Source organism: Nipponia nippon, unplaced genomic scaffold (assembly GCF_047370975.1).
Source record: "Nipponia nippon isolate SJK-2023a ecotype South Korea unplaced genomic scaffold, ASM4737097v1 scaffold_25, whole genome shotgun sequence".
In the NCBI taxonomy this organism is placed as follows: Eukaryota; Metazoa; Chordata; class Aves; order Pelecaniformes; family Threskiornithidae; genus Nipponia; species Nipponia nippon.
In genome coordinates, this window is record NW_028262342.1 from 5,558,526 (window position 1) to 5,586,495 (window position 27,970).

At 59.6% G+C, this 27,970-nt stretch overlaps 1 protein-coding gene across 2 annotated transcripts; it reads right to left on the reverse strand.

Annotated features, from left to right (window-relative positions):
• TMCC2 (transmembrane and coiled-coil domain family 2) lies at positions 1–27,888 on the reverse strand. 2 transcript variants are annotated; one of them, XM_087762269.1, is made up of 5 exons: positions 27,530–27,888; positions 18,654–19,160; positions 2,406–3,340; positions 1,951–2,086; positions 1–1,372 (listed from the first exon to the last, which is right to left on the reverse strand). In XM_087762269.1, exons 1-5 carry the CDS (start codon positions 27,692–27,694, stop codon positions 1,061–1,063), a joined length of 2,055 nt encoding a protein of 684 aa, XP_087618395.1. In that variant the 5' UTR covers positions 27,695–27,888; the 3' UTR covers positions 1–1,060. The 2 variants fall into 2 exon arrangements, with proteins under 2 accessions (XP_087618395.1, XP_087618396.1); XM_087762270.1 differs by lacking the exons at positions 18,654–19,160; positions 27,530–27,888 and adding an exon at positions 6,986–7,358.
• Positions 27,889–27,970: the final 82 nt, after the last annotated feature.

Sequence of the window (27,970 nt, forward strand, 5' to 3'; positions counted from 1 at the left end):
TACTTTTATATATATTTATATATATGTGTGTGTGTGTATAGATATATTACATAAATATATATGTATGAAATAATTTAAGAAACATCCGAGACAGCATGCTGTGCTCTTGTGTAGGGCCAGGGAGGCTGGGAAGGCAGCTGCTTGCCTCCCCCCGCTCTACCAGCTTTGATTCACAAATGGAAACAGAGTCTTGAATTAAATTAAAAACCGCACACACGCGCACACACACACACACACACGACACAGTGCAGAGGCTGTAAAACTCAGAGGCGTGATGCTGGAACGTCCAGGTGTCCCTGAAGAGATCAGATCAACTAAAGCCGGAGGAGGGGGAAATAAATAAATGAAGGGAACCCAGCGGAGGGGATCTTGCTTGTGCCAGTGCTGTCTCCGGCATCGGGTCCCCTGTGTCTTGCCAGGCCCCTGTGGGGACACAGGGACAATGTCACAGCCCCGCTCTGCCCTGGCCAGGCTGTGGTGGGGTTGGGAGAGGCTGGTGGGGTGTGCATGTCCTGCTGCATTTGCCTTGGACCCGCTTTCTCCTTCGCCACGTGCTTCGCTTTCGCTCCATCCCGGGACTGAGCTTTTTGCCATCTTGGTCTTCAAGGATGAAAGGGAAAACCCAGCCCCAGCTTAACCACTCTCCTCTCTCTGCAGGAAGTTCTCCGGGAGCTGGGTTTGGTCCAGCTCAATCCTTCCCACCGACAGAAGAGCTCTGCAGAAGACCTCCTTCCCATGGACTTTCAGAACAGACTGACATTTAAAAAATAACCCCAAAACCCTAGAAAACCCAGCGCCCCATAAATTACCAGTTTCTTCCAAAAACAACTCCTCATTCCCCATCCCGCCCTCCCCAAACATCCCAGAGGACTGACGGATCCTGTCTCCGACATGCCACGCTCCGAGCAATCGCCGCTGGCTGCAGCGAGGATGGAGGGCCAGGAAAGCAACCAAACCGAGCGTGTGAAGAAACAACCCGAAGGCTTTGGACCACCGTCCCCCGGCCCTCTCCTCTGCGGGAAATGGAAAGCCCCCGGGGCCACAGCAGCTGGACTGCGGATCAGCTGGGGAGCAGGACGTGCTCCAGAAAGTAGGTGATGGAGTCCCAGTGCTTCCAGAGGAAGAAGAGGAAGAGGACGAGCAGGGCGGTGCTGAGGATGCGCATGCGGGTCTTCATGAGCGGGGTGATGAAGTTGGCGATGGTGGAGACGAAGACAAGCAGCACGGCCATCAGGGCCAGGATGACGTTGATGAACTTGCCCAGCAATGCCCGGGCATTGGCGTTCTCCACCCCTTCCAGCTGCACCACTTGCTGCTGCTGCTGCTGCAGCTCCAGCTTGGTCACCCGTGTCAGGCAGGACTCCACCGCCTCCTGCGAGGGACAGCAAGTCAGGGCCGGCCAGCATCTCTGGGGATGCCCCACGAGGGCTTTCGGTACTTGCCCCATGCTCTGAGACCTTGCTGCTGGAAGGTTTTGCTTGCACGGCTCCAATGGGTGCACGACCTTGTGACACCCCAGCTGGAAAGGGGTTTCCCCCTGCAAACCCTTGGCCCATGCGATGTGCAGTGCATGCCCATCCCGCTCTGCCTGTGCTGGGGAAGGTCTCGGTGCCAGCAGTACCTACTGCAGCAGGGGAGACGACCCAAACTGGGACAGCAGGGACTATGTGTTGGCCCACATGTGGCTCGTAACAGCCCAGCACTGCAGCCATCCATCCGGAGCCTTGCCCTGCCTTGAGCACCCGGGGACTCGCTGGGGCACAGACAGGGATTTTGGGGACATGGCTTAGTTACCTGCTTCTTGTTGTGACAGCATCACAGTGAGGACCTCGTCTGGAGGGTGCTAGAAAAAGGGATCCCCCTTGCCCACCCTCTTTCCCAGCCCAGGGTCCCTCCCTTGCCTTGTGGATGGAGGGCGCAGCGGGGGGCTGAGCCCTCACGCTCCCCTACCTGGATGTCCCGTGCCCTCTCGTAGGACTGGTAGGCCACCTTCTCCTCCATGCTGGCCAGCTCCTGCTTCAGGTTGGTCATTTCGTTCTGGTGCAGCTCCGTGAGGTCGTTCAGCTGCTCCTCTAGACGCTCGTACCTGTGCACAGGAGGTGGAGGGGCGCTGGGACGGGCAGGTCCCCCCACGGACCTTCCTGCCCTCCTGACGCTGGGGAAACCGCCCGGCCCCTCCGACCCGCCCCGCTCCTGGCTGTAGCTGGTTACGGCTGCCGAAGGGAAAGCATTGCATGATCCTCCATGGGAGTGGTGCTGCCAGGGGTCTGGCAGTGGGGACTGCAGCTCCCCATGTCTCTGGCATGCAGGGCTTAGCTGGACAAGCCCAGGATGGTGGCCTCGTGGTCCCCAAAGAGCCCCCCTGGGTGACACGTGCTGCCACCCTGGCACCCACCCATCCCTACCTGTACCGCTCCTCTTGCAAGCACTGTGTCATGTAGGTGTAATCCCGCTGCAGCTGGGCCTTGAGGTCCTCCATGGAGTCCTCCAGGTGCGACTGGCTGTCCTTGATCTCCCGGAGCTCCTCCAGGATGGTGTCGAAGTTATTGTGGTGGCTGTCCAGCGTGTTGGACTTGGGGCTTCCCAAGCCGCCGGGTCCTGCCCCCGAGTTGCTGCCGCCAGCTGAGCCAGAGGTGGCACTGGAGCACTCGTCATCACTGCCGTACTTGGGGCTGGAGACCAGGGTGGCACTGCCGCTGAGAGCCCGCGAAGCCTCCTCCGGGTGCCCGTCGTCCAGTGTGTCCTTCAGGTGGGCGATGTTGTCCGCGCTGCCAAACTTGTTCCGGATGAGGCTGGCGAACTCCCGGGGCTTGGAGACCACAGCGGTGTGGGTGGCCTGGGACAGACCCGACAGCCCTCCCTTGACGCCCTCCACCACGCCGCCGCCGAAGCCGCTGATGCTGGAGCGAACGTTGGCGCCCACGTCCTTGAGACCCTGGTGCATGTCCCGGAAGACATCCTTGGGCTGCCGGGAAGGGCCGTTCTGCTCGATCTCCTTCAGCTTCTTGTGGTAGTGCTCCAGCTTCTTGTGCAGCTGCGCGATGGTCTGCGCCGACTTCTGGTTCTTCTTCTCGAAAACCTGCTTGATGCGGGAGGCTTGCTGCTTGTCCGCGTTGTTGGCCAGCTTCAGGTACTCGGCCACGTTGTCATCCCGAGCCTCCTGCTCGATCTTGATCTGCTCGGTGATCTTGAGGATCTTCTGGTGCAGGTGCTCGATGGCGGCTTTTGTCCTGTGAGGGTCAGGGGTGCCATCGGGAACGTCCAGGCAGACGGTGCCATCGGCGTCACCGTGCCCAGCGGTGGAGGGCAGGCTGAGCGCGCTCACGTCCCCCTTGTCCAGCTGCAAGCAAAGAGAGAGGAGGGTGATGCTCAATGGAGGGAGCGAAGGCCCAGGCAGCCCCCGGGGAGGGGGCAGGAGAAGAACGGGGTGCAGGGCAGAGGAGGGAGAGGGAGGCAAGAGAAGAGTTAACCAGAGCAATAGCGAGAAGTTGTTTCTTTTTCTGGCTGGTTAAGCACTTCCCAGCCATACCACTACTGCTGGCATCCTGGGAATAAGCCACTTAGAGGCTGCAGCAACAAAATCATTAGGGTTTTGGGGCTGGTTTTGGCCAATTGCTTTCAGCAAGGGGCATCCGCTGCTGGGAGCTCGACTCTGACTTTCCGCCCTCGCTTTGTGCAGAGACGGGCACCCATGTTTCTGGGCTGCTGGACACCCAGCGCCAGCCAGGGAAAAAGGAGCTATAACTGGAACCCATCAGCAAATCTCCCACCAAACCAGCAGTGAGAGCAGGGATTAAGCAAGCTGGAGGTATTTTAGTCTCATTTTCAGACTTGGGCTTTTATCCTAGATACACACAGGAGTTGTTCAGCTGAGGAGAAACTCTGCCGTAACCCCCGTTTGCAGGTTACTCAGGAGCAGCTCCTGCTCCCCAGAGAGCTGCTGGCTGCAGGTGCAGGGGCTCCTTTGCTTTCTTTTGCAAGGTTTCTCACCTGGCAATGCCAGACCCCTCTGCAAACACAAGCTGCCACCTAGAAAGTTTGGCCATGTGCTGATTTCCATTTTACAGATGGAAAAATTGGAGCATTGGGAGAGGAAATCACTTGCCTGAGGCCACACTTAAAATCACTGGCAGAGCCTGGACTGCAACCCAGGGTCCTGCCTCACGCTCTCCGACCCAGGCACGCCACTTTGCCACTTGAAAAAAAAAATCACTAAATCTTTCCAGTTGCTGGGTTTTACATGCAGATTCTTATGCAAATATCAGTGGTTGTATAAATGGCTCCTGGCTTCTAATTAAGAGCTGCTTGAAAGTTAAATACTGTTGGCAGACCTGAATAATTTCTAATTTCCATCACACTTTCCCCGAATGACCCTTTAATAGGGATAACGCTGCGAGATCATTACTTAGGAGTGTGTGATCACCAGGAAATGCCTTGCGCGGGAGGGAGGAATGTCCTCAAGATGCTGCTTATAAACACTCCCGCCTGCAGCAGGTCCCGCGTGGGGCTTGGAAAAGCAGGGCCAAAGGCTGCCCTCCTGCTGCCTACTTGCATCTCCTCTTTCCCCAGCGCTGCTGTCCTGCTGGGAGCCCGGGGTGTCGGTGCCTCATGCTGGGGTCTCCTTGCAGGGGTGTCAGCCTCCTCGGGAGGCAGAAGCAGACAACCACGAGCTCGGTGGGAGCGTCCCCAGCCCCCTCCCCGAGGTTTCCCTTCTCTCTCCGTTGCAGCAGCGCTACTGTGATATGGGGCAGGGGCTGGAGGATGAGAGCAAAGGGGCAACCCAGCAGCCCTCAGCCCGCAGGCGGACACGGGGCAGAGCTGGGAGCTGGATCAGCATTTAAAAAAAAAAAATAATAATGCCCAATGATCCTGTGGAGTTTTCAGACCCCGCTGCCAGGCTATTCTTAGCTGCTTGGGCAGGCTGGGCCCTCCAGCCGCCCTGCAAAGGGTTTTGCTTTGGTTCCTTATCGAGGGGCAGAAATTAGAAGCAGCAGGAAACAGACTTTTTGCCCTGATGCCCAATTCTCTGCACAGTAAGGGACAAACCGGCCGTGGAGAAGGAAATGGCAGCCCCAGAGATGCCGAAATGGGAAATTCCAACTGGGTCAGTAAAGGGAAAAAGTTGCCCAAACTTTGTTTCCAAACAGGGAAAGGTTTGGGAATCACCCAAACCTTTGCCCCTGCAAAGCCAGTCTTTTGGATTTATTTGTGGGAGTATATTTGGGAGCACGGGGGGGAGGGAGGGCAGGATGGGTGGTGAACGGCGTGGATCCAATGCTGCCCATCTGTGCTGACGTGGCTGGGGTGAAATCCTTTCCCCAAGCACCACTGAAAGCTCTGCTCTCTCTCAGACACAGGGCACATCATATGAAAGCCACATCAGGTTATTGCTTTGAAAACAACCAAAAGACAATACCGATCTCTGCAGTATTAACAGTGTGTGCTAAATCCCAGCAAGCCTAAATGACTGCGCAGAGGATTTAACAGGGGGATTAGTAAAAGCCACACTTTCCCTACATGCAGAAGACCTTCTGGCAGGCACATCAAAATGAAAACGCTGTTTTCCAGCACTTGTTTTCTAGGCGGGCTCGGAGGGGAGAGCAGGGGCTGATGTGGGATGCGGGAGGAATGCTGGACGCAGGAAGAAAAATTATTCTTATCAACAGAGTTCAACCCAGGAGAGCTGAGATACGCAAAAGGCTCAAGCTAATAAGCTGAGCGAACAGTACTTAGAGGGCCTTGGCCAGGCACAATTATGCAATGCTGGTTTATTTGCTGCTGCAGGGGTGATGGAAGAAAGCCCGGGTGGCAGGTGAGGAGCTCGGGGCCCAGCAGCTCGCTCGTGGCCGTGTCCCCAGCGCAGGGCTGTGGGTCTCCCGGCACACCCACCACTGGAAGGGATTTAAACCCATTCTTAAGAAATTGCACAATTATTGCAAAGTTCAGAACAAAACTCTGAAGACACTTACTCATGCCCTGAACTATTCTGTTTTCCATGCCCTATAGCCTACTAGGAAGCGCAGTGGATGAGCTAACACCGTGGCTTCTGCTGCATTGACCCCGAGCGAGGACTTTCACTACAGAGGGCGACCATGGTTCTCAGCTGAAATACAACCTGGGGATGAAACAGCCATGGGAAGGACCATATGCACCTTCGAGCATGGAAAAAATAAGTGCCACCGAGCTGTCGAGGTATGCTGGCAGGCAGGGCGGACACTGATCCGGCAGCTCTGCAGTGCGCGTGTCACCATGCCCTGGGCCCTTGGTGTCCGTGGAAAGCCACAGGGGAGAGGCCACGGCCAGCAGAGAAATGCAGGTGGGCACTGGATGTGGGGAGGTTGATTTTGGGGCAGTCATTAAATGTGGGTGCTTCCATGGCCCCTCTTCCCCAGAGCACTTTATCAGCATAATTTAGGACAGCATCTGTCCTGTGAGTTGGTGATTGCAATTAGCCCAGCATTACAGGGGACGCTCTGGGTGTCCCCAGTCCCATCCCCGTCCCCACGTGCGTTTGCAGCCCCATGCCTCCCAGAGCGGAGCTGCTATTCCCACCGGACTGCATTACCCACCCCAGGCATTGAAAATAGAAGCAGGAGCCCTGACTCACACTTCCCACCCTCCTTTCAAGCCTGCAGCAGAGAGCGAAGCAGGCAGCCCTGTGTGTCCCTCCGCGCCCTGCCTGCCCTGCCTGCCCTGCCTGCTCCCGTGCCGCCCCTGGACAGACACAACGGGCCGGCAGCAGCTGCCTCCGCTAATTTATCAGCCTGAGAATAATTTTTCTTATATAATGTAGGGAGGCACGTTAAGGGTTTCAGCTCGCAGCGGAGCTTCCCACCCCATCTTTGCTGCACGGGCACGGATCATGCCAGTGGGTTTCATTCACAGAGCGCCAGAAACAGAGGTACCGAAAGCCCCTGTGGGTCTCTCTGCCCATCGCCATCCTCCCCGCGGTCTTATTCCAACCCCAACGGCTGCCGGCACCTACCTCCATCGCGGGCAGGGCTCAGGTCCCCCAGGGCTAGTCGGCGTGGGCTGCTCGGCCGCGTCCCCACGGCGGCACGGAGCCCGGCAGCGATGCGCGGGCAGCGCTGGCTGCCATGGCAGGGTGCCTGGCCCGGGGAAAGTGGCAGCTGACGGCAGCAAAGTTTCGGGGGAGCAGCAGGGAGGGAGGGAGGAGGAAAGCCCCCCTGCAGACCCCCGTCAGAGCTGGCCTCGCGTCGCCGGGCGCTTCCCGAACGCGCAGGGACTGAGCCGATGGCTGCAGCGGGATTGCCGACTCAGGAAATCTGCTGGAGCTGTTTACAGCGCTCAGCGACTGGAGCTTTCAGGGCTGTAATGCAACCCCCCCTCGTCCCTGTGGCGGGATGTTCACACGCCTCCAGCCCCATACACTGCCTGTGCCCTGACGCAGGGGGTCGGGACGGGCCGTTGCCATCTGCTCTGTCACATACCAGGACCTAAAGCCCGGGAGAGGCAGGGGGAGGCGCGCATAAAGCAAAACACCGGGTGGGACCGACATGCGGGAAAAACACAGTCGCCAGCAAGGAGCTGGGCAGCCTGAGGGAGCTAAAAGCACCAGGACCAGGCGGTGTCTTGGCTCACGCCGTGCTCTGGGATAGACCCCGATCCGGCCCGCTCACGCCACGGAGAGCGATGGGGAAGGTTGCACCGACCCAATTCTGCCACAGGAGAACACGCAATGCAAAGAAACCACATCCAGCCGACTGACCAGATACAAGTGTTTGAGACTTCATGTGCAATTAAAAAGATACTAAATGGGATGTCTGAAAAGCAAGCAGGGACGACAGCAGGCTCTGGTTCTGCAGAAGCCAGTGGCAGTCTGGAGTCACCCCCCAGGCGCTGCATTTATGCCAGGACCAGTGGAGATGGTGAGGGGCCAAAGCAAAAGTCCTGGCCGAGAAAGGAGACCCTGAGCTTGTGCATTTGACTCAGCCCAAACCCATGGGGTTGCACAGAGCAGGGTTTATGCAGCCAGCACTGCAGGATCAGGCCTGGATAAAAGCGATTGAGGGAAGCAGAATTCAAGCCCGCAGCCTTACTCTGTGCCAGACCAAAGCTCTGAACGTGCCCTGCTGATGCTGAAACCTCAAACCAACTGTGGCTGCAGACCAGAGCATCTGTGCAGCCGCAGACAACGGGCTAAATAAGAAAGGTTCATTTGCAGCTCTCTGGTTTGGTTATTTCTCAAAAAAGGCAACAAGACAACAACAGCTTAGGAAGTATCTTCAGCCACACATTGAATTGTACAGGCCGGACCGATGAGCTGATCGTGACCTAGATGCATGTTTAATGGGGAAGACCGTGCTGCTCCCACAGCTGAGACAAGCCGAGCACTGCTCAGCCTCGCGCTTCCCAGCGTCTCTCAGGCTGTCCCTATGTCCGGCCGTGCCCTGGAAGCGTAACCTGCCGTCTCGGAGAGGCTCTGGGTGCAACACTGCGCCTCTGAGCTACCCTGCGGTGCACAGCCAGCACAGCACAGCCAGTGCTGCCCGCGCTGGAGCTGGCTCTGCCCAGGTTTAGCAGCTGGGGTGGGCAGCACAAAAATCAACCTGACCTGGCATGGATGGATTTGAAAGGTTCGGTTCGACAGCTCCATAAAAGCACCATCTCCAGGTCTCAGTCTCTCCATATCCTCCAAATGTGAACTCCCTTAAACCTCACCACAGGCACCGCAACAGTGGCAAAGCCTCCCTGCGGGAGCTCTTTCCTTCCAGGAGACTTCAGGTCTGACAGGTCTGGGGCAGGGGCTGCCACGGGCTGCCTGCACTGCCGGCCACGGGCTGCCTGCACTGCCGGCCACGGGCACACGCAGCTGCAGATGAGCTGACCAGTGTGATGGGAGGAAAGGGGCACAGAAGCAACAGCCTCTGCTTGGGCTGCTCTGAGCTGGGAATGGATTTCCTTGAATCACCCCATCCTTTAGCCCAGCGCTGCCGGACCCTCCTGGACCAATTCTGGTGCTGGTGCCCATGCTCGCAGCTCTCCATGCCCCACTGGGTGCCGGGAGCGGGGAGGAGGCAGAGCCGGAGCAGCCCATCATGGACCGATCTGTGAGGCAAAGCTGCCAAAGCACAGTTAAACACCAATAACTAAAATCCTTGGCCCCTTCTAGCCCAAACTCCCGCTGCTGCAGCACCGGCACTGTGCATGGCACCCTGCCCGGGGCATCCCCAGCCGTGCCGCCGTGCCTGGCAGGTGTTCATAGGAGAGCAAGGGACAGGCCGAATTGACCGCGTGGCAGCACAGCTCGCCAGTGCCGTCTTCCCAAACCGGGCTTGGCTGCAGGCCCTGTGCTGGGGAAGCAGCGCTGGAGGGACCCGGCTGGTCCCTGCACCCCAGCCTGGGGACAGCACAGCCCCGTGCTGACCTGAGCATCCCTGCAGGCCACGTAACCCTGACAGGAGTTGCTTCTACACATGGAGCTGTCGGCAGCTCCCGTGTTTCTCTGTCTGTCCTCTTGGGAGGACAGGATCTCGTAAGCAAAAGCCTCCTGTCCCCATTGGGCTGCAAGTTTGCATGAGCAACCTTTGTGCATGCCAGCGCTGAGGCCTTTCCTCACCCACCGTTTGCAGGCACTGGCAGCGGGCTGTGGTACCATCTGTACCGAAAGGCACAGAGAAGAGCAGATTCCCCAGTAAGTTAAACCCGCCAGGAGCAGCAACCAGCTGTGCCTACCGTACAGGGCTCAGCCGCGCCGGGGAAGGGCGAGGAAGGAGCAGAGTTTCCTCCCGGTGCCGCACCAACACTGCAGAGACGTGGGGTACGGCCAGACCCTGCGGGCAACGCTGCAATGCTGCCCACGGGGACCGGTGCTGGCAGCAGACGCGGCTCCTTGCCGGCGTGGGTAGGAGCAGTGTGTCTCCCATGGGCAGGCGCCGCTTCTCGTCCGTCCCTCCGATCCCACCGAGCAGCCCCAGCGAGGGTGGATTTTGCAGCCTGGCCAAGCCCCAGGCTGTGGATGCCTCCGGGCATGACGCAGGGCAGATTACCGAGGGACATTCATCTTTGGTTTAACATCTCTCATAGCATCACTTCTCGTTTTAGCATGGGAGCCAGAGGTCACTTCCCATCACTCTTCCGTCGCCTCAGCAGGGCACGAAAAATCCCCAGCTGCACGTGGCGCTCTGGAAAACACCCTCCCTGCTCCGAGCTCTGCTTTCCATTTCCCTCGTTTAAAGCGCTGGGGCCGGCCCCGAAGCCCATCTGGTCCCCAGCAGCCGCTTGCAGCCATGCTGCAGGCAGGGAAGCGCTTTTCGGGGCTGCCAGGCACAGCCCCGCTTCTGTGCTGCGACTCGGTCCTCCCAGCCTGGGGTTAACTGTAATGGCCCCCCACCCCTCCTGCCAGCTCCTAGCCCCCTGCAAACCCTGCCTGACCTGCCCGGCTGGCCCTGGCCTCGGGGAAGGATGGAGGAGCACAAATTTCCCCAGAGGAGGCTGAAGAAGTGACGATTTGATAAATGCCAGGATGCTCGGGATGAGACTTTGCAGGCAGCCTGTTGCAACGAGACCTGGAGAGCATTTTTTTACTTATTGGGGACCTCAGATAGCTTGATTCATAGGAAACAACCTGTTCTCAGCTCCCCAGCGCAAGGGGAAGGTTAGGGTTAGCAAACAATTGCAGAAGCAAGAATTAAAGCACCTATTAATGCTCTTGCAAAGCAAGGTGGAGAAGTGGTGCAGCATCTCCCCTCCCAAGGGCACAGCCTCCCTTCCACACGATGCAAAAACCCCGCCGGCATGGGAACGGTGGGGGTTTTGCAAGGAAATTACCCAAGAGGTTGGTGGCGGACTCCCCTTCATCCTTAGCCCCAGCTCTGCTTTAGATTTAGTCCACTGCTTATAAAGCGGCAGGTATGTTTTTCAGGCCTGCCTGTAAGAGGCAAATTTAAAAATAAGTAAACCCCAGCTCCCATGCAAAGAAAATCCCTGGGTGGCCACAAAATCACAGCACATTCAGTGTGTGCCAGTGCTGAGTCGTGCAGAATCCAGCCCTGACCGCCTACAATGTCCTGGTCCGAGCATCTCAACCAAGAGACAGGTCACCTAGCGATGCAACACAAACATGCGGCAAATTTTGGGCTTGGGCTCTGCCTTTGCTGGCCAGCACAGGCGGCAGCTGGGGCTGGGCTTAGCAGGAACGTGCAGGGCCTGAGCTTAGCACAGAGAAGCAGGTTCTAAAAGAAGGAGGAAGACTGGCCGAGCTGCACTAGAGTGTCCTCGACCGGGCTGGGAAAGCTGCGTACAGATTATCAGGAGCCAGGACGCTGATACAGGTGCAAATCTGCAAAGTCCACTGCTCCTTAGCCTCGCGTTCCCAAGGGAATTTGGTGTCTAAAGCAAGTGGCTTCTTGGCTAAGACCTCAACCCTTGCAAGCAGCAGCCACACAGAGCCCAGCAGCAGCCTGACCTTCGCCTGCAGGTACCACCTTGCTCCTCACCCCTTATTCTGGGACATCTCGAGTCCTTGCCTTGCTGGTGCCTAGGAGCAGAAGGAGAGCGGAGCAGGGTACTTACAAAGACACCCAGCAGAGAATTTAAGAGCAATATCCTTTTCCCGGGACAGGATTCAGGAGGATGCTGTTCCGGCATCAGGATGCCCTGGTCACTCCTGCAAAGCGCCAGGCCGGTGCTCCGCAAGACGGCCGGATCCTCTCCCTCTGTCATGGCTGCAGTTAAGGAGTCCAAGGGGCAGAGGATCGTAGGACGTGCATTTGCAGAGAGGCACTACGAGGCTCTGAGGCAGTCAAGAACAAGCAGCACAGGCTGGCGAGCTTGGAGGGAGCCCGGGGGAGCGGGAACAGGCTGGGTGCCGCAGGGGCTGGTCCTGTTCCTCCAACTGTGCTGGGAGAACAAACAGCACCGCCAAGAGCTGCCTGGCCAGGCTGCCTTCCGAATGATGCAGAGAATAAACAAACGAGCTGCCGCGACGCAGCGGTTCCCCGGTCCCCAGTCTGAGCTGGGATGATGCCACCATCCCACGGGGCTCTCAGTGGCAGCAGGCGGGGAGCCTGCTCCTGCACAGCACCCGGCGCAGAGCCCCGTGGGGAAGGCGGCTGCGTGGGTACAGACAGGCAGATCCCCGGGGTGGCAGGGATGTGTCTCTGCTGCCTGCCCCGGGCTCAGGGAGTCCCTGTGCCTCTGTGCCCAGCCACACCATGCGGACCCCAGCGTTTCCTAATTTGACACCACGTCCTCTGGGTTGGGGACTGTCCTTCGTGCCCTGGGCTCACAGGTCACCGGGAGGAACACTTCTGCAGAGATGATTCAATGACCATCCCTCACGGGTGAAGCTATTCAGGGCCCTGCCTACGCTTGGAGAATCTTTGGAAAAATTCCCATTGTTGTTTTTATGGGAGGGAGTAACCCTGGGTGCTCCAGCAATGGTGCTGCTATTTCGCTTGCTGGGTGAGGCAGCATTAAAACCACCAGCAGCACCCCCAGCCCATGCTGCAGCTGGGTTTCGCGCCTCTAACAGGGTGCTTGTGCAGCTGGGGGGGATTTTTGGCAGCTGATGTAGGAAGGGTTTGAGGGGGAAGGCAGGCAGAGGCAGAGCTGCAGCCGCAGCGGGGCGAGGAGTCATAAGGCAGGACCCTGCTTTGCTCATCCTGACTCAGGAGCCAAATCCTGCTCAGCTACAACCCAGCCGCCTGCCCGCGGCAGCAGGGGATGGGCAGGACAGACTGCAGGATGGACACAAACCCTTGCTCCCCCAGTCCTGCCCTGTCCGCTCTGGCCATCCACCCCGCACACCAGCCCGACCCGAATCGCCCGGGGGCAGGCGGCAAGGCGCGTTTGGTGCCTGCCTGTCGGAGCGGGAGCTGCTGGTGGGCTGGAAACAACAGCCATATGTCAGCGAAGGCTGAGGAACACGATGTCTTTTGCTAGGGGGTGAATCAGTACCACAGTCTGATATTCTTCTTCTGAATTAATTAAGCAGCAATCTCGGGTATCTTTGTCTTCACAGCTATTATCTGCTTTTCCCAAACTGCTCCTTGAAGTACCATCCCGATGGGAGTGAGGGAACGAGTTCCCACCACCACCCCGCACTCACAGACTCTCGTTCCCCTGTGACACGCGAGGAAACAGAGGCAGAGAAGTGGAAGCCAACCTGGACACGAGTACCCTCGCACCTCCAGTTTCGTGATGCCCGGTCTGCAGCAGAGGTCAGCAGTTCCCCCCCCAGACCGTGGGCACTTGTAGGGTCTCCGCACATGGGTGCTCCCCAGCTCACCCCCTTGGGACCCCTCCCGGGCACCACGGGGTGCCCGGCCGTGGGGCTGCAGGGAGGGCAGCTTTACCCCACCGGTCCATCTATTCACTTTTGCAGTCACAGCTGGCCTATTTCAGCTCCTTCCTCTGGGATTTTAACACCAGAACTTGCCCGGAGTTTGGCTGGGAGGGGAGGATGTGCTTTCCTTTTGTCAGCAAATCCTCCTAAAGAGATGCAAGAGACTTCACACAACGCAGGGAAATGTTGGCCCTGGTTCCCAGCTGGGGAAACTGAGGCAGGGAGTGAGGGGAAACCCCTGCCTGGGTTAGACATGTGGGGACAGCAATCAAAGCAGTGAGACCTGAAGGTCCTGCATCCCTTTAGCTCCTGCCAGCTCCTCAGGGATCCTTAGGTGCTCAGCACCTCCAGGAAGCAGGCTACCTGCTCAGGAGCTCAGCTTCAAGCTCCTGGTTTTAGGATTGCTGGCTCCAGCGCCACGAAATTTCCACTGAACGTGAGTTTTAGGGACAGCAAAGCGCTCACCAGCATCCCACCACCCGAGCCACCCCAGCGCGCCCGGCCGACCTCCCTTGCCACCACCACGTCCTCACCCACCGCAGGGAGAAAGGATACTCAAGAAGCACCGTGGAGCAAACCCGGCTTGCTCCCAGCACGTCCCCGGCCCTGGGGCATCTCCCCTCCGAGCTGGAGCCAGGCTGGGGCTGCTCAGCCCCCTGACGGGCCACGCTGGCCCCGGGGGTCACAGCTGGGTTGTGCAGAGTCCCTGTCGTTGTCCCCGTCCCAGTTGTCGACTGAGACCAGTTCTGGGTAACCGGAGCCGTAGGAGGCAAGAAACCACGTCCCCGCCCTGAAACCGAAGGCGGTCGGATGCCGGTGGAGCCAGAGGGAGCCAGGGCTGAGCTGGACACGCTGCAGCCAGAAAGCAGATGCCCGAGCAGGGGAGATGAACTTTGCCTGATGGCCCCAAGCTGCTGGGGCGAAGGCTGAGCCGTCCCGGGGCGAGGGCTGAGCCGTCCCGCAGCCTCCCAGCCACCGCTCGCCCAAACCCCTCCATGCCCGTGGGCCACAGCCACCCCGGGGGCGGATGCTCAGAAGCTGTGGGTTTCTCCCTGCTGACTGTAATCCGTCTCGCCCTGATATAGCCACTGACCCAGCGGCATCTAAATTTAGTGGGATGAATCCTGCCCTGTGTTCGCAGCGCTGGTGCCCTTGAGGCAGCAGGACAGCGGGGATAGGGCCGTAAGGACAGGTCCCCCCGGCAAGGCAGAGCCCCGGGACCGCAGACCACCCATCTCCTGCAGAGACTGGGCAGGCAGCAGGGGAGCGGAGGGAGGAGACCGGAGCAGGGAGCTGGCACACTCAGGCTATGAGCCCATAAATAAGCACGGCTCGTAGCCGCTCAGCAGCCGGCCTGGCCCACAAGCCCAAAGCTGAGACGTGGCACGAAGCCCCCCCTGCTCCCCCTGTCCCTCCCCCGTGTCTCATGGGAGAAGCATCCGCATTGGGGGGCCAAGGCGGCCGCGGGAGGGACACGGGGGGGCCGCGGGCAGCGGTGGCAGCTGGTGCTGTCACTTGCCGAGGGAGGCCGAGGGCAGGCGAGCAGGGAGCCGGGCCAGGGTCCGGCCCTCGCCTCCCTCGGGCGATGCTCCGAGCCCTGCTGCCGGCCCGGGCTGAGCACTTGCACTCGTGACACTTGTGAACGGATTCCTCTGGGATGCCGGGCAGAAGCCGGCTGGGGTTGCGCACAGACGGACGGACGGAGAGCCACCCGTGCACGCCGGTGCGGTAACGCTGCCCTCTAACGGCCACCGGCCCCGCATCCAGCCCGCTCGCCCCGGCTCCCTCCCGCTCGCCCCCCGCCGCTGCTCGGTGTGGCTTGCAGGGGCTCGGAGGGACCCCGAGGCCTCGGCGCACGGCGGGGGCTCACCTGGACGTGGACCATGCCGCAGTCCCCGCAGGCGTCCGCGCAGCCCCCTGGCAGCACCAGGCACAAAACGCCGCGGCCGCCCCCGTCCGGCTCCGGCCGCCCCAAGGGGGACGGGGACAAGGGTCCCCCCGGGGTGCTCTGCCCCGCCAGCACCGACGCTCGGTGACCCCACTGCCGCGGGAGAGCGGGGTCTGCGGGGAGACCCCACAGCCGCTGCTGCCGGTGCCAGGGCCTCGGCGGCCGTCCCAGCCGGTCTGCCCGCCTCTCCGACAAGGCGCTGGCGGGTCACCAGGAGGAGATTAGTGAGATAAGGAGAAAGCTCTCCAGAACACTCCCATCGCCACGCGTGGTCCCTCTCTGCAGACTCCCCCTGCTCCAACCAGGCCACTGCCACCACTGCTGTCACACGTGCCACCATGTCTGCAAGCCGGCACGTCCTTGTGTGAAACACCAACACCGGCCACGTGCTCCCCCGGACACACCGGCACCAACGTACGCCCCAAATACACCACCTCGCTTTGGCTAAGCAGGCGAGCCACGCACGATGGGATGCGTGGGAGAGCAGCTGCTTGCAATCCGGCGGTGCTCCTGGCCGTGGGCACCCGCAGCCCCGGAGAAGCGGCTCCCCCAGCCCACCCGACGGGCTCACCGGCGAGCGGAGATCCATGCTAGGGCAAAGCAGGGAGCACGCACTCTACGGGCACACATCGATCGGCTGTGGTTCTCAGAGCAGAGTGGATGTACAAAACCTTGGTCCCAAACTGCGTTCAATTGCCAGCGGGAGGCAGGGGACGTCCGGGCCATCGCGCTGTCATCCCACCCTCCTCAGGAGCTGCTCTTTGCACGCACAAGGTGAGCAGAGCACGGCGGGGAAGGCCGGCGGGGGGGGGAAGCCACGAACATGTGTGCTGGAGCATGGGCATCACCTGGGGATCACGAGGGCATCACCCCGTAAAGCAAAGCCTTGTCCCCAGCTCGGTCCCCGACGTGCAGTGCTGGTGACAGACCCCCAGCCCCAGTTGGGGGTTACGGCTCGGGGACGGTCCCCACGACAGGCAGCTGTGCCAGGGCATGGGGCAGCTGCAGGTGCAGGCAGCGTGCAGGCAGCACAGGGGCATGCGAGGCATCTCTCTGATTACACCGCGAGCCCCAGGCAGAACTGGCGCTCGGCGCTGAATGCCCAGACTGTGCCGTAGTCCCGCTCACCGCCTCCAGCCGCCCCGTCTGCTCCCCAGGGCCGCAGCACCCCGGCAGCTGCCTCCTGGGGGGACTTAGGGGTGCAGGGGGAGGAACTGTGTGTGCCCGGCCCCAGCAGGGCTGAGGGTGGCCCTGTGCCGGCGGGGACCACAGGGCGAGGAACCGGTCCAGGTGAAGGTAGGGAAGGGAAAATTGCGGGAACCTAATTAAGAAAAAAAAAAGGAAAACAAAATGTCAATAGCTGTTCAGAAAGCACTTGCTGAGGCTGAGCGATCCCATGAGGGATTAATCCAGCGTGCGCTCAGGCCCTTACGCAACAGATGGAAAATTCAGCATGAAATTTCTGGGGGAAAAAATGGCTCTTTCACAGGGGCCCTGTGCATCCCCGGGGCAGCGGCTTCCAAACTGCGGGGGAAGCGGGGAGGAGGCAGAGGCGGCTGACCCCAGCGGGACAGGGCAGAGGCGATGTAAAGCGCTTGCTGGCCCAAAGCCTGGGTGCAAACCCGCCTGCCGGGCTCCGGCGGAGCTGTGCCGGGTGTACTCGTGCCCAGGGCACGGCAGCACCCTCCGTCCCTGCGGGAGAGGAGCCGGTTTGCTGCCGGCAGGAGGCTGGGTTTCCTGAGGGCTATGGAAAAATAATACGGCATGAGAATATCACATAGCTCTTGTTTCTCTAAATAGGTTATTTTTCCACTGCCCCACAAAGGCCCCAGTATCATCTCTCTTCTTATTACTCTTTGTGTCATATGCAGTTAATTATTCATCTCCTTTTCATGCTCTTTGTGCTGCTCCGCGAGCGGACGCAGACCTGCTCTGCTCTCGCCTTCCTCCGGGTGCTTCTGTCCTGAGCCGCTTCGGCTCGAAGCTTCGGCCGTAACCCCAGAGGGCTCAGCAGGACCGGGCTCCTTGCAAGGCCGATGCCACGGGCCAGATGGATGAAATTTTGGCTGCAGGTGCTCAAGTTAACAACCTGAACGGCCCCTGGCCCTGCTCGGGCACTTGGTCCGGGTGCGGCGCAGAGATTGCCAGGGAAGGGTTGGGGTGCCCCGATTTGCACACAGTAAAGAGGGGAGAGGACCTGGGCAGCTGTTTCTTGCAAATACAATGATGTGTTTATCCTCTGGGACCAGATTCCCACGTCCCGGTGGTGGCCCCGTCCCTGCACGGCTGTGGCAGGGGAGCCGCGCTGGCACCTGCTGCAAGCCGTGAGCGTCAGCTGCAGCTTGGCACTGAAACAGGCGAGTGAAAACAGAAAGAAAAAGTATCTGGTTGATCCTCTTTCCATTAGCTCAGAGGGCAACAGAAGTCTCCAGGTCAGATTTCCCTCTGAGAGAGTCGGTGCCAAGGAGAGAGGAGCGGCTGGGGGGGCGTGTGGGACACATCGCCCCCAGCCCCTGCGCCCGCTGGGTCCCACTGCTCAGGAGGAGCGCATGGACCCGACCCCCTGCCGCTGTCCCACCCCGCAGCTCTGCCCAGCCACTGCCACCCCATTACACAGCTATTCCTGCAAAAGCCACCCACCCACGAGCCCCCACGGGGTGCCGGAGCCTGCCTGGCCAGCTCCCCACCCCAAGCCCTACTGCTTTGCGAACTCACTGCTGGCGTTTTCAGGTAAATTAAGAAAAAAGAGGATGCATCTAGGGCTGCAGAGAGTGGTTTTAGAGTGTGACACCCCCCTGAGCTCCACAGGCCAAGCAGAGGAGCCAACATGGAGAATCCTACTGGCACCTGGAGCACCTCTCACCACTCTCACCATGTCCTCAGCGTGCCGTGCTGCTGCGCTAATCTCAGCTGTTTCATAATTAACAGGGCTAAACGCTAGATGGAAATACCATCCTCTCTATGAGCTCTGCACAGAGTGGTTTAAAAATCACTTCAGGTGGGACCACTTTGCAGCCGCCTGGCCAAGCCCCTGGGCTGGGCTGCCCAGGATCTCCTCCGAGCCCGCGCCGGGGGTCCCACCCCACTGGCACAGAGCTCTGGTCAGGTCCCTTTCTCTCTCCCTCAAATCGCGCTCTGGGAACCAGACCAGTGCACGTCCCTGCTTTCGCCTCCCCGCGAGAGGAGCATCAACCCAGGCAGCCTCTGGACCCAATTCGCTCCTAGGCAGGGGCTGCCGTCCACCATCCTGCACACCCAGTGCCACCAGCGCTGCCTGGAGGGACAGTCTCCTCCTGACAGCATTTTGGGGTGCTCTGCACCCAGTCCTGCCCTGGCCCCCCGGCGTGGGCTCGTGCCCCCCAGCTGCCCAAGGATGCCCCCACGGCGCAGCCCTACCTTATCGGCCAGGCACTCGGTGTCCTCGGTGAGCAGGTAGACGGTCCCGCTCTCAGCCAGGAGGATGGCAGTGTCGGTGGTGGAGGAGGACCTGGGGCGGCCCTGGTGCTGATGCAGGATGGCGGTGAGGCTGCTGTCCTGGGGGGCCTTGCGGACGAGGTGGGGGCTCCCTTTCTGGGGCTCCAGCGAGCTGCTCTTGGCCCGCCGGCTACCGCTGTGCAGGCTGGTGCCGCGCTTGATGGAGGGGCGAGAGCGGATCTGCTGCAGCACCCGGTTGAAGGCGGTGGGACGCGCTGGGAGGTCGTGCAGGGACATGGCATAGGAGACACGGTGCATCTCCGGGGACCGCTCCTTCTCGTCGGGGGAGTCGTGGTCGGACATGCCGTAGTGCGGCGGCAGCGAGTCCTGCGAGTTCTGGTGCTCCCGCTCCCTCGACCGCCGGCGGCTGTGGAAAAGGTGCTTCAGGCCATGGCCAAACATGGACCCTTCGGACAGCTGCTGGATTTTCTGCAGGAGAGGAGAGAAAACAACCCCTGTTACTGTCAGGAAGGGACAGCATCACCCCACTTTGGCACACACAGCTCTGACGGACAGTGCCCACTCTAACGCCGAACCAAAATGTGAAGCTCAAGGGATGAAAGAGCTTCTGGCGGGCTCTGGGGACCCCAGATCAGCCCAAAGGAATCTGTGAAAGGGAACAAGCCTTGTTGCTTGTTCCTGGCACTGCACTTGTTGCTGGCACTGCACTTTACACCCATGAAAAAGTATTAAACATTAGTGGCCACTTGAGGGCTGAGCAGGGTGGCTCAGGACAGCTCAGGTATGCAGCTCCAACAGCATTACCCACGCCAGGGGAAGGTCTCCGATGACCGCTGGCTACCCCTCAAAGTAGCAAGAGGAGCACAAAGACCCTTCAGAGCAATGGAGGGAGGAGGGTGCCTGCTGCAGCCAACGCCACGTGCTGCGCAGAGACCCCGACTCTGCAGGCGGCAGGGACCGAGAAGCCTTGTCCTTAGCTCGAAAAGCCCTGGTTACTCCAAGCCTTGGAGCCTCGGCCACCGACACGCTGCCGGGAGCCACCTGCTCTCCGAAACGTGCTCCAGGATGGATCGGGGAGGGCTTTTTCCCAGGGGATTTTCCATGGCCTCTGAGCACAGCACGGACCAGGCTGGCCTTGCTTACAGGGGTGAAATTGCAGCTTGTGGCCCAGTGCCCCCAAATCCAGTCCCCACTGGGCAGCAACTGGTTTCCAGCAGGAGATGGGGGCACACTGCTCCCCTGGGTACCCCCAGGTCTTCCTCTCCCAGGGGGTTGAGACCTGAGACTCACGTTCCCACAGAGCACACGGCGTTTCTCATGCCGGCTCCTGGGAATTGGGGTGGAACCACGGCAAAGTCATGCAATATGGATGGTGGAACAGGTCATGCTCTTGATTACAGCCAGGTCAGCCTGGAGCGGTTTCCCTGCAGACACTGGAACACCCAGATTTGCATCCACAGGAGATTTTGGCTGGGTGCCCTCCGCAATCCCCTGCGTGTGGTCAACCGGGAGGCAGCGGCGTGGGCAGCAACTTCCAGCATCTGCAAAGGGCTCAGCAGATCCCAGATCCCAGATCCCTGGTCCATCCCAGCTCCCAGACAGCAAGTAAATGATCTTGGGATGTTGAAAGCTCCTCTCGACTCCCAGAGCAGCCTCAGCTACCAGGAACCCAGCCGATCACAAGGCACAAGTCTGCCCTGTTGCTCTCTGTCTCGATTTTGGAGTTGAGCCGAGCACCCTACCTTTGCGGACGCCAGTCCTGACCCTGCTGACGTTCAGGGGCATTTCACCACTGATTCACTGCGGCTGGGACTCTCCCCAGGGATGCTGGTTCCCCTAACTGCGGCGCTGCCATTTACTAATGCTTGAAAACCAGCGTGAAGCGGGCTCCAAACTGGGAGCTACTTATAGCCCCAGAGGACTCTTGGCAAAAGCCCCGGCTTCTGGAAAAGCAGTGATGTTTGAGACACGACCTCCAGGAGCTGCAGACTGTGGAGGATTTCATGGGCATACGGAAAGGACTCCTTCTCCTAAAAATCCCAGGCATTAAAGCCACAAGGTCCAAATCCACAAGGACCTAATTCTCATCACACCAGTAATATTGACAAGGAATCAGCAATTAGATCCTGTGTCACTAAACACTACAGGCAAACCCTTTAATCCTTCTGTTATCCATTCATAATGAAAATTTCTATCCTTTTGCTTTTTCCTAGGAAATATATAATAAATCTACGGTGCTGAATTGCTACTTCAGGAAATAGTGATTTAAATTTTATTCTATTTATAGAGTCTCTATGGAAACAGAGAGAGCATTAGATAGGTAATAACTATAAACCCACTGATTTCTACCATCAAGGGTACGGCATACCCGCGGATGCACAGTTAGCCCTTTAGAAGGTCCAAGTGAAAAGAAACAACCAACTCCCTTCCTTGAGGGTAATGAAAACAAAATAAAAGCAAAGCCGGCAATAAAGGAGAGGACTGTTTTCCAGCACCAGCGTGGAGCTGGAAGCCAGTCTCCCCCCAGGTGTTCTTGGCCCAACAGCTCAATCTGACAGAAATTCACCTTTTAAAATAAACTTTCCTCAGGCCCTTTCCAAGTTTTCCTGAAAGAACCTTTCCCGGCCTCTGCAGGTAGGGCTCCCGGCGGGACGGTAAGAGATTGCATGGGAAAAAGGGGTAGGAAAGCAAAAAGTGGAATCCCAGCCCTGCTGTCCTGGGCTTGAACCCCCACCAGATCGACGGCTTGTCAAGCTAAAGGCTTGTCTGCATTACAGAGTGGTCGGGAGCGGTCACCACAAATAAGCCGTTCTGCAATGGTTATTTCAGAGAATTTGCTGATGTAAAAACTCTGTTTTCATTTGTTACTCCGGGATATGACTGCACTTCCAATGCAGAGGCATTTTTCTGGCACGAAACTGCTCGTGGCTCAGAACAGAGCGTCTGCACGGGCTATTTTGGAACAGCCGTTGCTTAATAACTGATGCAATGGATACAGAGATTAATTTCTCAGTGTAGACAGCTGTGAAACACTACGATAAATACAAAAATATCTTTGTTTCTTCCGTCTTTTTCATTAATGCAGCCAGGGTCTCCTGCTCGGTGGCGGGGACTTGTTGCCGTGGACTTCAAAGGAGCGGCTCCTGCTTCACGGCCCGGGTAAGTGGATCGGTTCTTGCTGGCTGCGGCAGGGTCAAGCCCCGGGCACACGGCTTGGCTGAGCATGGCTCTGGGCTGACCACAGTCACACTCTCTGCCTCCTTCTTACGTGTTTATCCACTGACGGAAACTAATTGCTAAAATGTGAGATGCTAGGAGGCAGCTGCACAAGCCTCCCCTTGTACCCATCCCACCGCCCTGCCTGCACCGAGAGCAGAGTCCCGGCCCTGCAGGGACACCGTGGGGACAAGGCACACCTGGCCAAGAGCTGAAAAAAAACCTATTTTAACCCAAACCAACATATACTGCAGGAAGGCAGTGACTTGGATGACTCTTTTGCCTGGGATGCTGCTCTTTGGCAATGTCCTGTGGGAGAGCCGGGTGCTGCCCTTGCTCGCCATGGCGGGGACGTGCGTCCCTCCCTGCCTCTCGGGCCGTGCCGGGCTCTCCGGGGCCAGTGTTCCTCCCGCTGCCAAACGGCCACACAGCCTGAAGCCTCCCAGCTTCTCGATAAATGGTTTTCCAGCTCTGCCCTGACATCCAAACCTCTTATTGGGCTTTCAGACGCACAAGGAGGGGATCTTGTTGCCATGACCTTATAGCACAGCCACATGCTGCAAAGTCCCACTCTGTTGTTGTTGTTGTTATTATTATTATTATTTTATTTATTTATTTGTATCCCTGGCCCACCCAGAGGCTCCAGCCAAGACTCTGCAGCCCTTTGGAGGCATTGCACATACACGGTGGAAGACCATCCCATCCCATCCCATCCCATCCCATCCCATCCCATCCCATCCCATCCCATCCCATCCCATCCCCTCCCATCCCCTCCCATTCTGTTCAGTCCCATTCCATTCCCTCCCATTCTGTTCCGTCCTGTCCCATCCCGTTTGGTTCCGTCCCATCCCATCCCGTCCCATCCCACAGCACTCCATATTTTAAGGTGTGGGGGGAGCCATTCCCCCCAGCAGGCAGAGACAGGGAATGAGGCACTGAGCAGCTCGCAGCCCTGCAAACAGCAGCAGGACCCCGGGAGGTCCTGCTCGCCCCGGCACAGGGTTTCTAGTCCTCCTGCCGCTTCTCCAGCTGATCCTCCTACGGGTCCCCAGCAAGGGGGTCCTGCCACCATCCTGCACCCCACTGCCAGCAGCCAGGCTGGGGGCTGGGGGCAGAGTTGTCCCAGCGGGGTGGCAGCCAGCCCAGCTGCCCCTTGCATCCCTATCGCACACCAGCATCTCGAGCCCCCATTCTGCCGCTCTTCCCGCTGTCACAAATGCCAAGGAAAACGTATAGATGTTCTAAAATGGAAAATAAAGCACTCCCCCACACACGCTTCTCCTCCCGGGGACAGGATGAGAGAACAAACATGTGACAAACGTTAGTCATGTTGTTTAATGCACTACCAAAACGCTATAGTGACACGCAGCTCCTTGAATGCTCTCCAGAATAACATCTGCGGGGCCGGCACCGACTGCCCAGGTGTGGCTCCAGCTGCGGGGGCTGCGGACCCCCGCGAGCTCCCAGCCTCGGGGGGCGTTTGCAGGGTGAGATCTCTGCTGCTGGTGCTGAGAGCAGCCAGATGTGCTCCCAGGCGAATAACACAGCGAGCGGCATCCCACGACCACTTCTCCCACGGCTGTCACCTCTGCATCTCCTGAATTGACTGCGGGGATGCTGAGCACTGAAATTCGGTGGGAAGCAAGGATGGGGACCCTGGGGGGTCAGATCTGGGGGGGGCTGGGCCCGTAGGCAGCTGGGCACAGGGTGCTTGGCCTCAGCCGAGCACCCCATACCAACGTGAGCGTGTGTCTGCTGGGACGCACCGTGCAGCTCCCGGGAGGGCAGCGCGCCCTGGCCTCGGCTCTCGCCCTCCACCGCGCCTGGCACAAACCCCAGGGAAACACGCTGTCCTTCTGGCTGCACCCTGCCCAGAGGATGCTCTCCTCTCCCTGTGGGGCAGGGGGTCCCGGCGTGCAGCTCTGCAGCGGTGAGAGCGGGGACCCATCAGGGTCCCTGCCAGCAGCCCGAGAGCTTTTGACGAGCGATGCCCCAGGGAGATGATGGATGCGGCCGCTCCAGGGACCGCGCTGCTCCTGCTCGAGCTGCTTGACAACAGCTCCATCCCGCTAACCGCAGGGGAGCCGGCTCACCTTGGCGGTGTCCTTTCAAGACCAAAATATGCCTGGAAAATTGTTCGTGCGAGGGATTAAATATAAATGTACCTGAGGGTTTAGAATAGGGGCTGGTGACCTTTACGGAGAGGAGTCGTCCTCCGCATCCTCCCTGCAGCGAGCAGCCTGCACAGGCACCACCATGGGGGGGCCTCTGAACCACGTCAGGGGGTCTCCACCCCCAGACCCATCCCCTAGTAGCGAGGGACCTTCGAAAAAAATAAACTAGCTGAGGGGTTTGACCTGCTATGAGGAGGTTAACACTTCACCCTGTCCCCTCCAGCCACCCCTGTCCCAACCCCATTGCTCAGGGCAGGACCCATGCTGGGGACTGCACGTCCTGTGGTGGGACCTCTCCTTGTCCTTCATCTCCCTCCTCCCCAGGAGAGGCTCCCCACCTCCAGGAAGCCCAGGGGAAGATTTTGCCCATGGATGTGGGGTTTCAATCAGGCCCTGGGAAGAGGGAACAGCTTAGGCCAGTGCCTCTGGACTCCTCCTGATCTTGGCTTTCAGGTTCAAAGGAGGGAAAGGCAGGAGCCACGAAGACCAAGATCGTGAAACTGCAGATGGAAATGATGTCAGGCTTCAATTTTCTGCCCTTGGCCAGATCAGCCCATTTGGGAAACCAGAGAGAGACCTAGGGAAAACACTCAGCTCAGAGATGCTCGGGGAAAGTGGGAGCAGGACCAAGCAGTGAACTCCTTGGTGATGGGACGCCCTGGACACCCTGGCAGCTGGAAGAGGCTGAATGTCTCCTTCTGCAGCGTTTTGTATGGATCCAGTCACTCTGCTGCAGAGCGCAGAAATCCCTGCCACCCAACGTATTTTTGAGCAGAACTATGTGTCATGCATCTGCTTTGCTCCTTGCCAGAACTTTTTTTTTTTCACTCTTTTCCCCTAATGGAGCCCTTGCTCTCGGCAAAGGAGCCGGAGTCGGGACTGGGGAATGGAGAGCTGCCGCGGATCCGCCGGGGTTAGGGGATGGAGATGACACGAGGCAGCCTGTTGTTTCCAGGTTGCCAGCTCAAATTCATCTTTGGCTGGCAGCAAACAAAAGTTTACATCTGATGCTTGTTCAGTGTCCCCGGGGAGATGAATCTGTGGGTCTTGGTGTGTGGCACCATGCCAGCCTGGGGACAGCAGAGGGGCCACGGACCAGCTTGTCCCAACCCGCTCCCCCATGGCGAATGCAGTGCAGCTCCAGAGGGGGTTTGAGGCAGGAAAACTTTAAGATTATATTAACGATGGCACTATTCGTAGCAACAGGAGGCAGAGTGGCTGAATCGGTGGTGTCTGTGGCGGGGCCAGGCAGAGCGCCCAGCTCTGCCGTGGAAGTTGTGGGCAGCACCGAGATGCAATTTTTCATGCGTTCTGCCTGGCGAAGCAAATTTGAGGATTCACTCCATGTGGGCAATTAATTGCTGAGCTACAAATGCGTTAAAGGTGAGCATCGCAAAGCAAACCTGCATTAGGGTATCATACTCACATCGATAAAATCAATGGGCATTTGGCCACTGCTGCTGTTGCGAATTGGACTGGGCTGCAGACCAGGCTGAGCTCCAGCTCAGAGCTGGACGCGCCGACCAAGGAACGCTTGGTCTGGTGGCCATTCCCATCGTCAGCCACAGCTCATTCTGCCCCACGCTCCCACCCCTTTCTGGAAAGGGATGAAAAGGACCCCAGGTGGGATGGAGAGAGGCTGGGGGATGATGCGGATGAGAAGCATCACCTTGGCCAAGCCAAGTCGAGCCTCCTGAAGATAAGGGTGTCCCACCCCACCAAGCCTTGGGTGGCCCTGAGCACCACATCCCCATGGATGTGCCTTCCCCTGGCACGGGGTTCTCCCCTCCAGCTCTTTTTAGGGCAGCAGCAGCAGCTGGACATCACATCAGCAAAGCCAAAACAGCCTCAGGAGCCAGAGCTGCTGCTCGGACATCAAGGAAAAGGCACCACGTGTTGCAGCAAGCAGCGCCCTGCAACCACAGGGCTTCTTGTGCTTAAAGCAGCTGAGTTCTCCTACAAGAATGGGAGTTTTTATTTCTTGGCTGCCTTTCTGGAAGGGAGGCATGCAGGCATGGCAGCAGCCTGGCAGTCCTGGCTGTGCTTCCCTGCTCCCACGTGACCTTGACCGTGCTGGTAAGACCTTCTAGGCCGAGCGGCAGGCTGGGGTGCTCCACAAGGGTCTCTGTCCTGGATGCCAGGCTGCCCCTGGGTGACCAGGGACATTTTCCACTTTTGTCTAGGTCTTTTTGAAACCAAAGAGTGGAAGCGGCACCTCCGCACCACCGCAGCGCGACTGCCACATCACCTTTGACAGCGCTGCCACGAGTGCGCTCTGCCCGCGGCCACAACGTGCTGCAGCGCCTGAAAACACCAAAGTTACAAGCATGGAATTCATCTCTGCAACAAAAAACCCCACCGCATCCACGCCAGCAGGACCCTGTTGAACGGCCGGGGGTGAGAGCTGCTCCGCTTTCAAACCCACAGGAAATTTCTGCCCAATTCCACCCGGGACCGCCCCGTCCTGCCTGCCCACAGCTCTGCCCGCACCCTGCCGCCGGGGACCGGCTCCCTTCCCTCCCGCAGCGCTGCAGTGCCGCGTAACTTGTTTTCCTCATTAACTGGACACAGCCCGAAGGCACAGGAGGAGCAGCCTCAGGGCCATTTATACACCATTTATACACCGGTGCTTCCCGGCTGCCGCAGCACTAATCCCATCAGCGCAGCTGGCGGTCCCCCGAGCATCTCCCCCACGCTCAGCGCTGGGCTGACTCGGGCAGTTATTTACCGGGGTCTGCTCAGCCCCTCTGCAGGGGGACAGCTCTGTTACCCCAAAAAAGCCTGCTCGGGTGATGGCAGCCCACTCCAGACCTGCCCTGGGGTGCGACCCTCGTGCCCGCAGCCCCCTTGCCGAGTGGTGTCACCAGGGTCCTCCTGCCTCTCCCACCGCCGCCCTATTGTTGTCGCTGCTCTTGGTGGCCAGGCTGCAGCAGGGCCACGGCCTCGGCGGTGCCCAGCCCCGTGCGTGCCTGTGCAAGCCCACCATGAGGCATCTTGGCCCTGGGAGGTGGCCCACTGCAGGGGCACCCACACCCCAGGGCCATACCCTCCCCTGGGAGCATCCCCGTGCAGGAGCATCCCCAGTCTGGGAGCATCCCAACCTGGGACCTCTTCATCCCAGGAGTGTCCTCATCACAGGAGCATCCCTATCCCAGGACCATCCTCATCCCGGGACCATCCCCATCCCAGGAGCATCCCCATGCCGGGGCCATCCCACATCCTCCAAGGTCACACCTGTAGCAGAGCGGGGACCAGGGTGTGGGGACGGTGGTACCCACCAAGGCGTACATCCCACCGGTAACCCCAGCGGTAACGCCATAGGGTGCTTGCCCGATTGGTAACCCCGCTGGCGACCCTAAGGGGTCCTCACGCCTCCGCTGACCCCACCGGCTTCTCGCCCCATTGCCAGCCCCCCGGTGCCCGCCGGCCGGTGCCGCCGCCGCTCACCTTCAGGTCGGGGGGCTTGGTGCGCGGCGGCGGGACAGCGCCCGCCTCCGGGGCCGCCGCCGCCTCCCCGGGCTTGGCCTCCATGGCGGCGGGTCCGGGCGGCTCCCCCGCGGCGCCGGGGTCCTCCTCGGGCTGCCGCAGCTCGTCCGACCGGCACCGCTTCATACCGGTGCGCCGTGCCCCCGGGAGGCGGGGGCGCCTACGGCCGCGGCGGCAGCGGCGGGCGGCGTCCGGGCGGCCGCTGCGGGGCCCGCGGGCTGCGCGCCCCCGCCCCGCCCGCCCCTGCCCCGCCGTGCCCGGGCCGGGCGGCGGCTCCGCGCCGCGGCGGCTCCGCGCCCGCCGGCATCGGCATCGGCATCGCCGCCGCCGCCGCCGCCGCCGCCGGCGGGGCCTGAGTGGCGGCGGGGCTGGCCAATGGCGAGGGGCGGTGGGCGGGGCCGG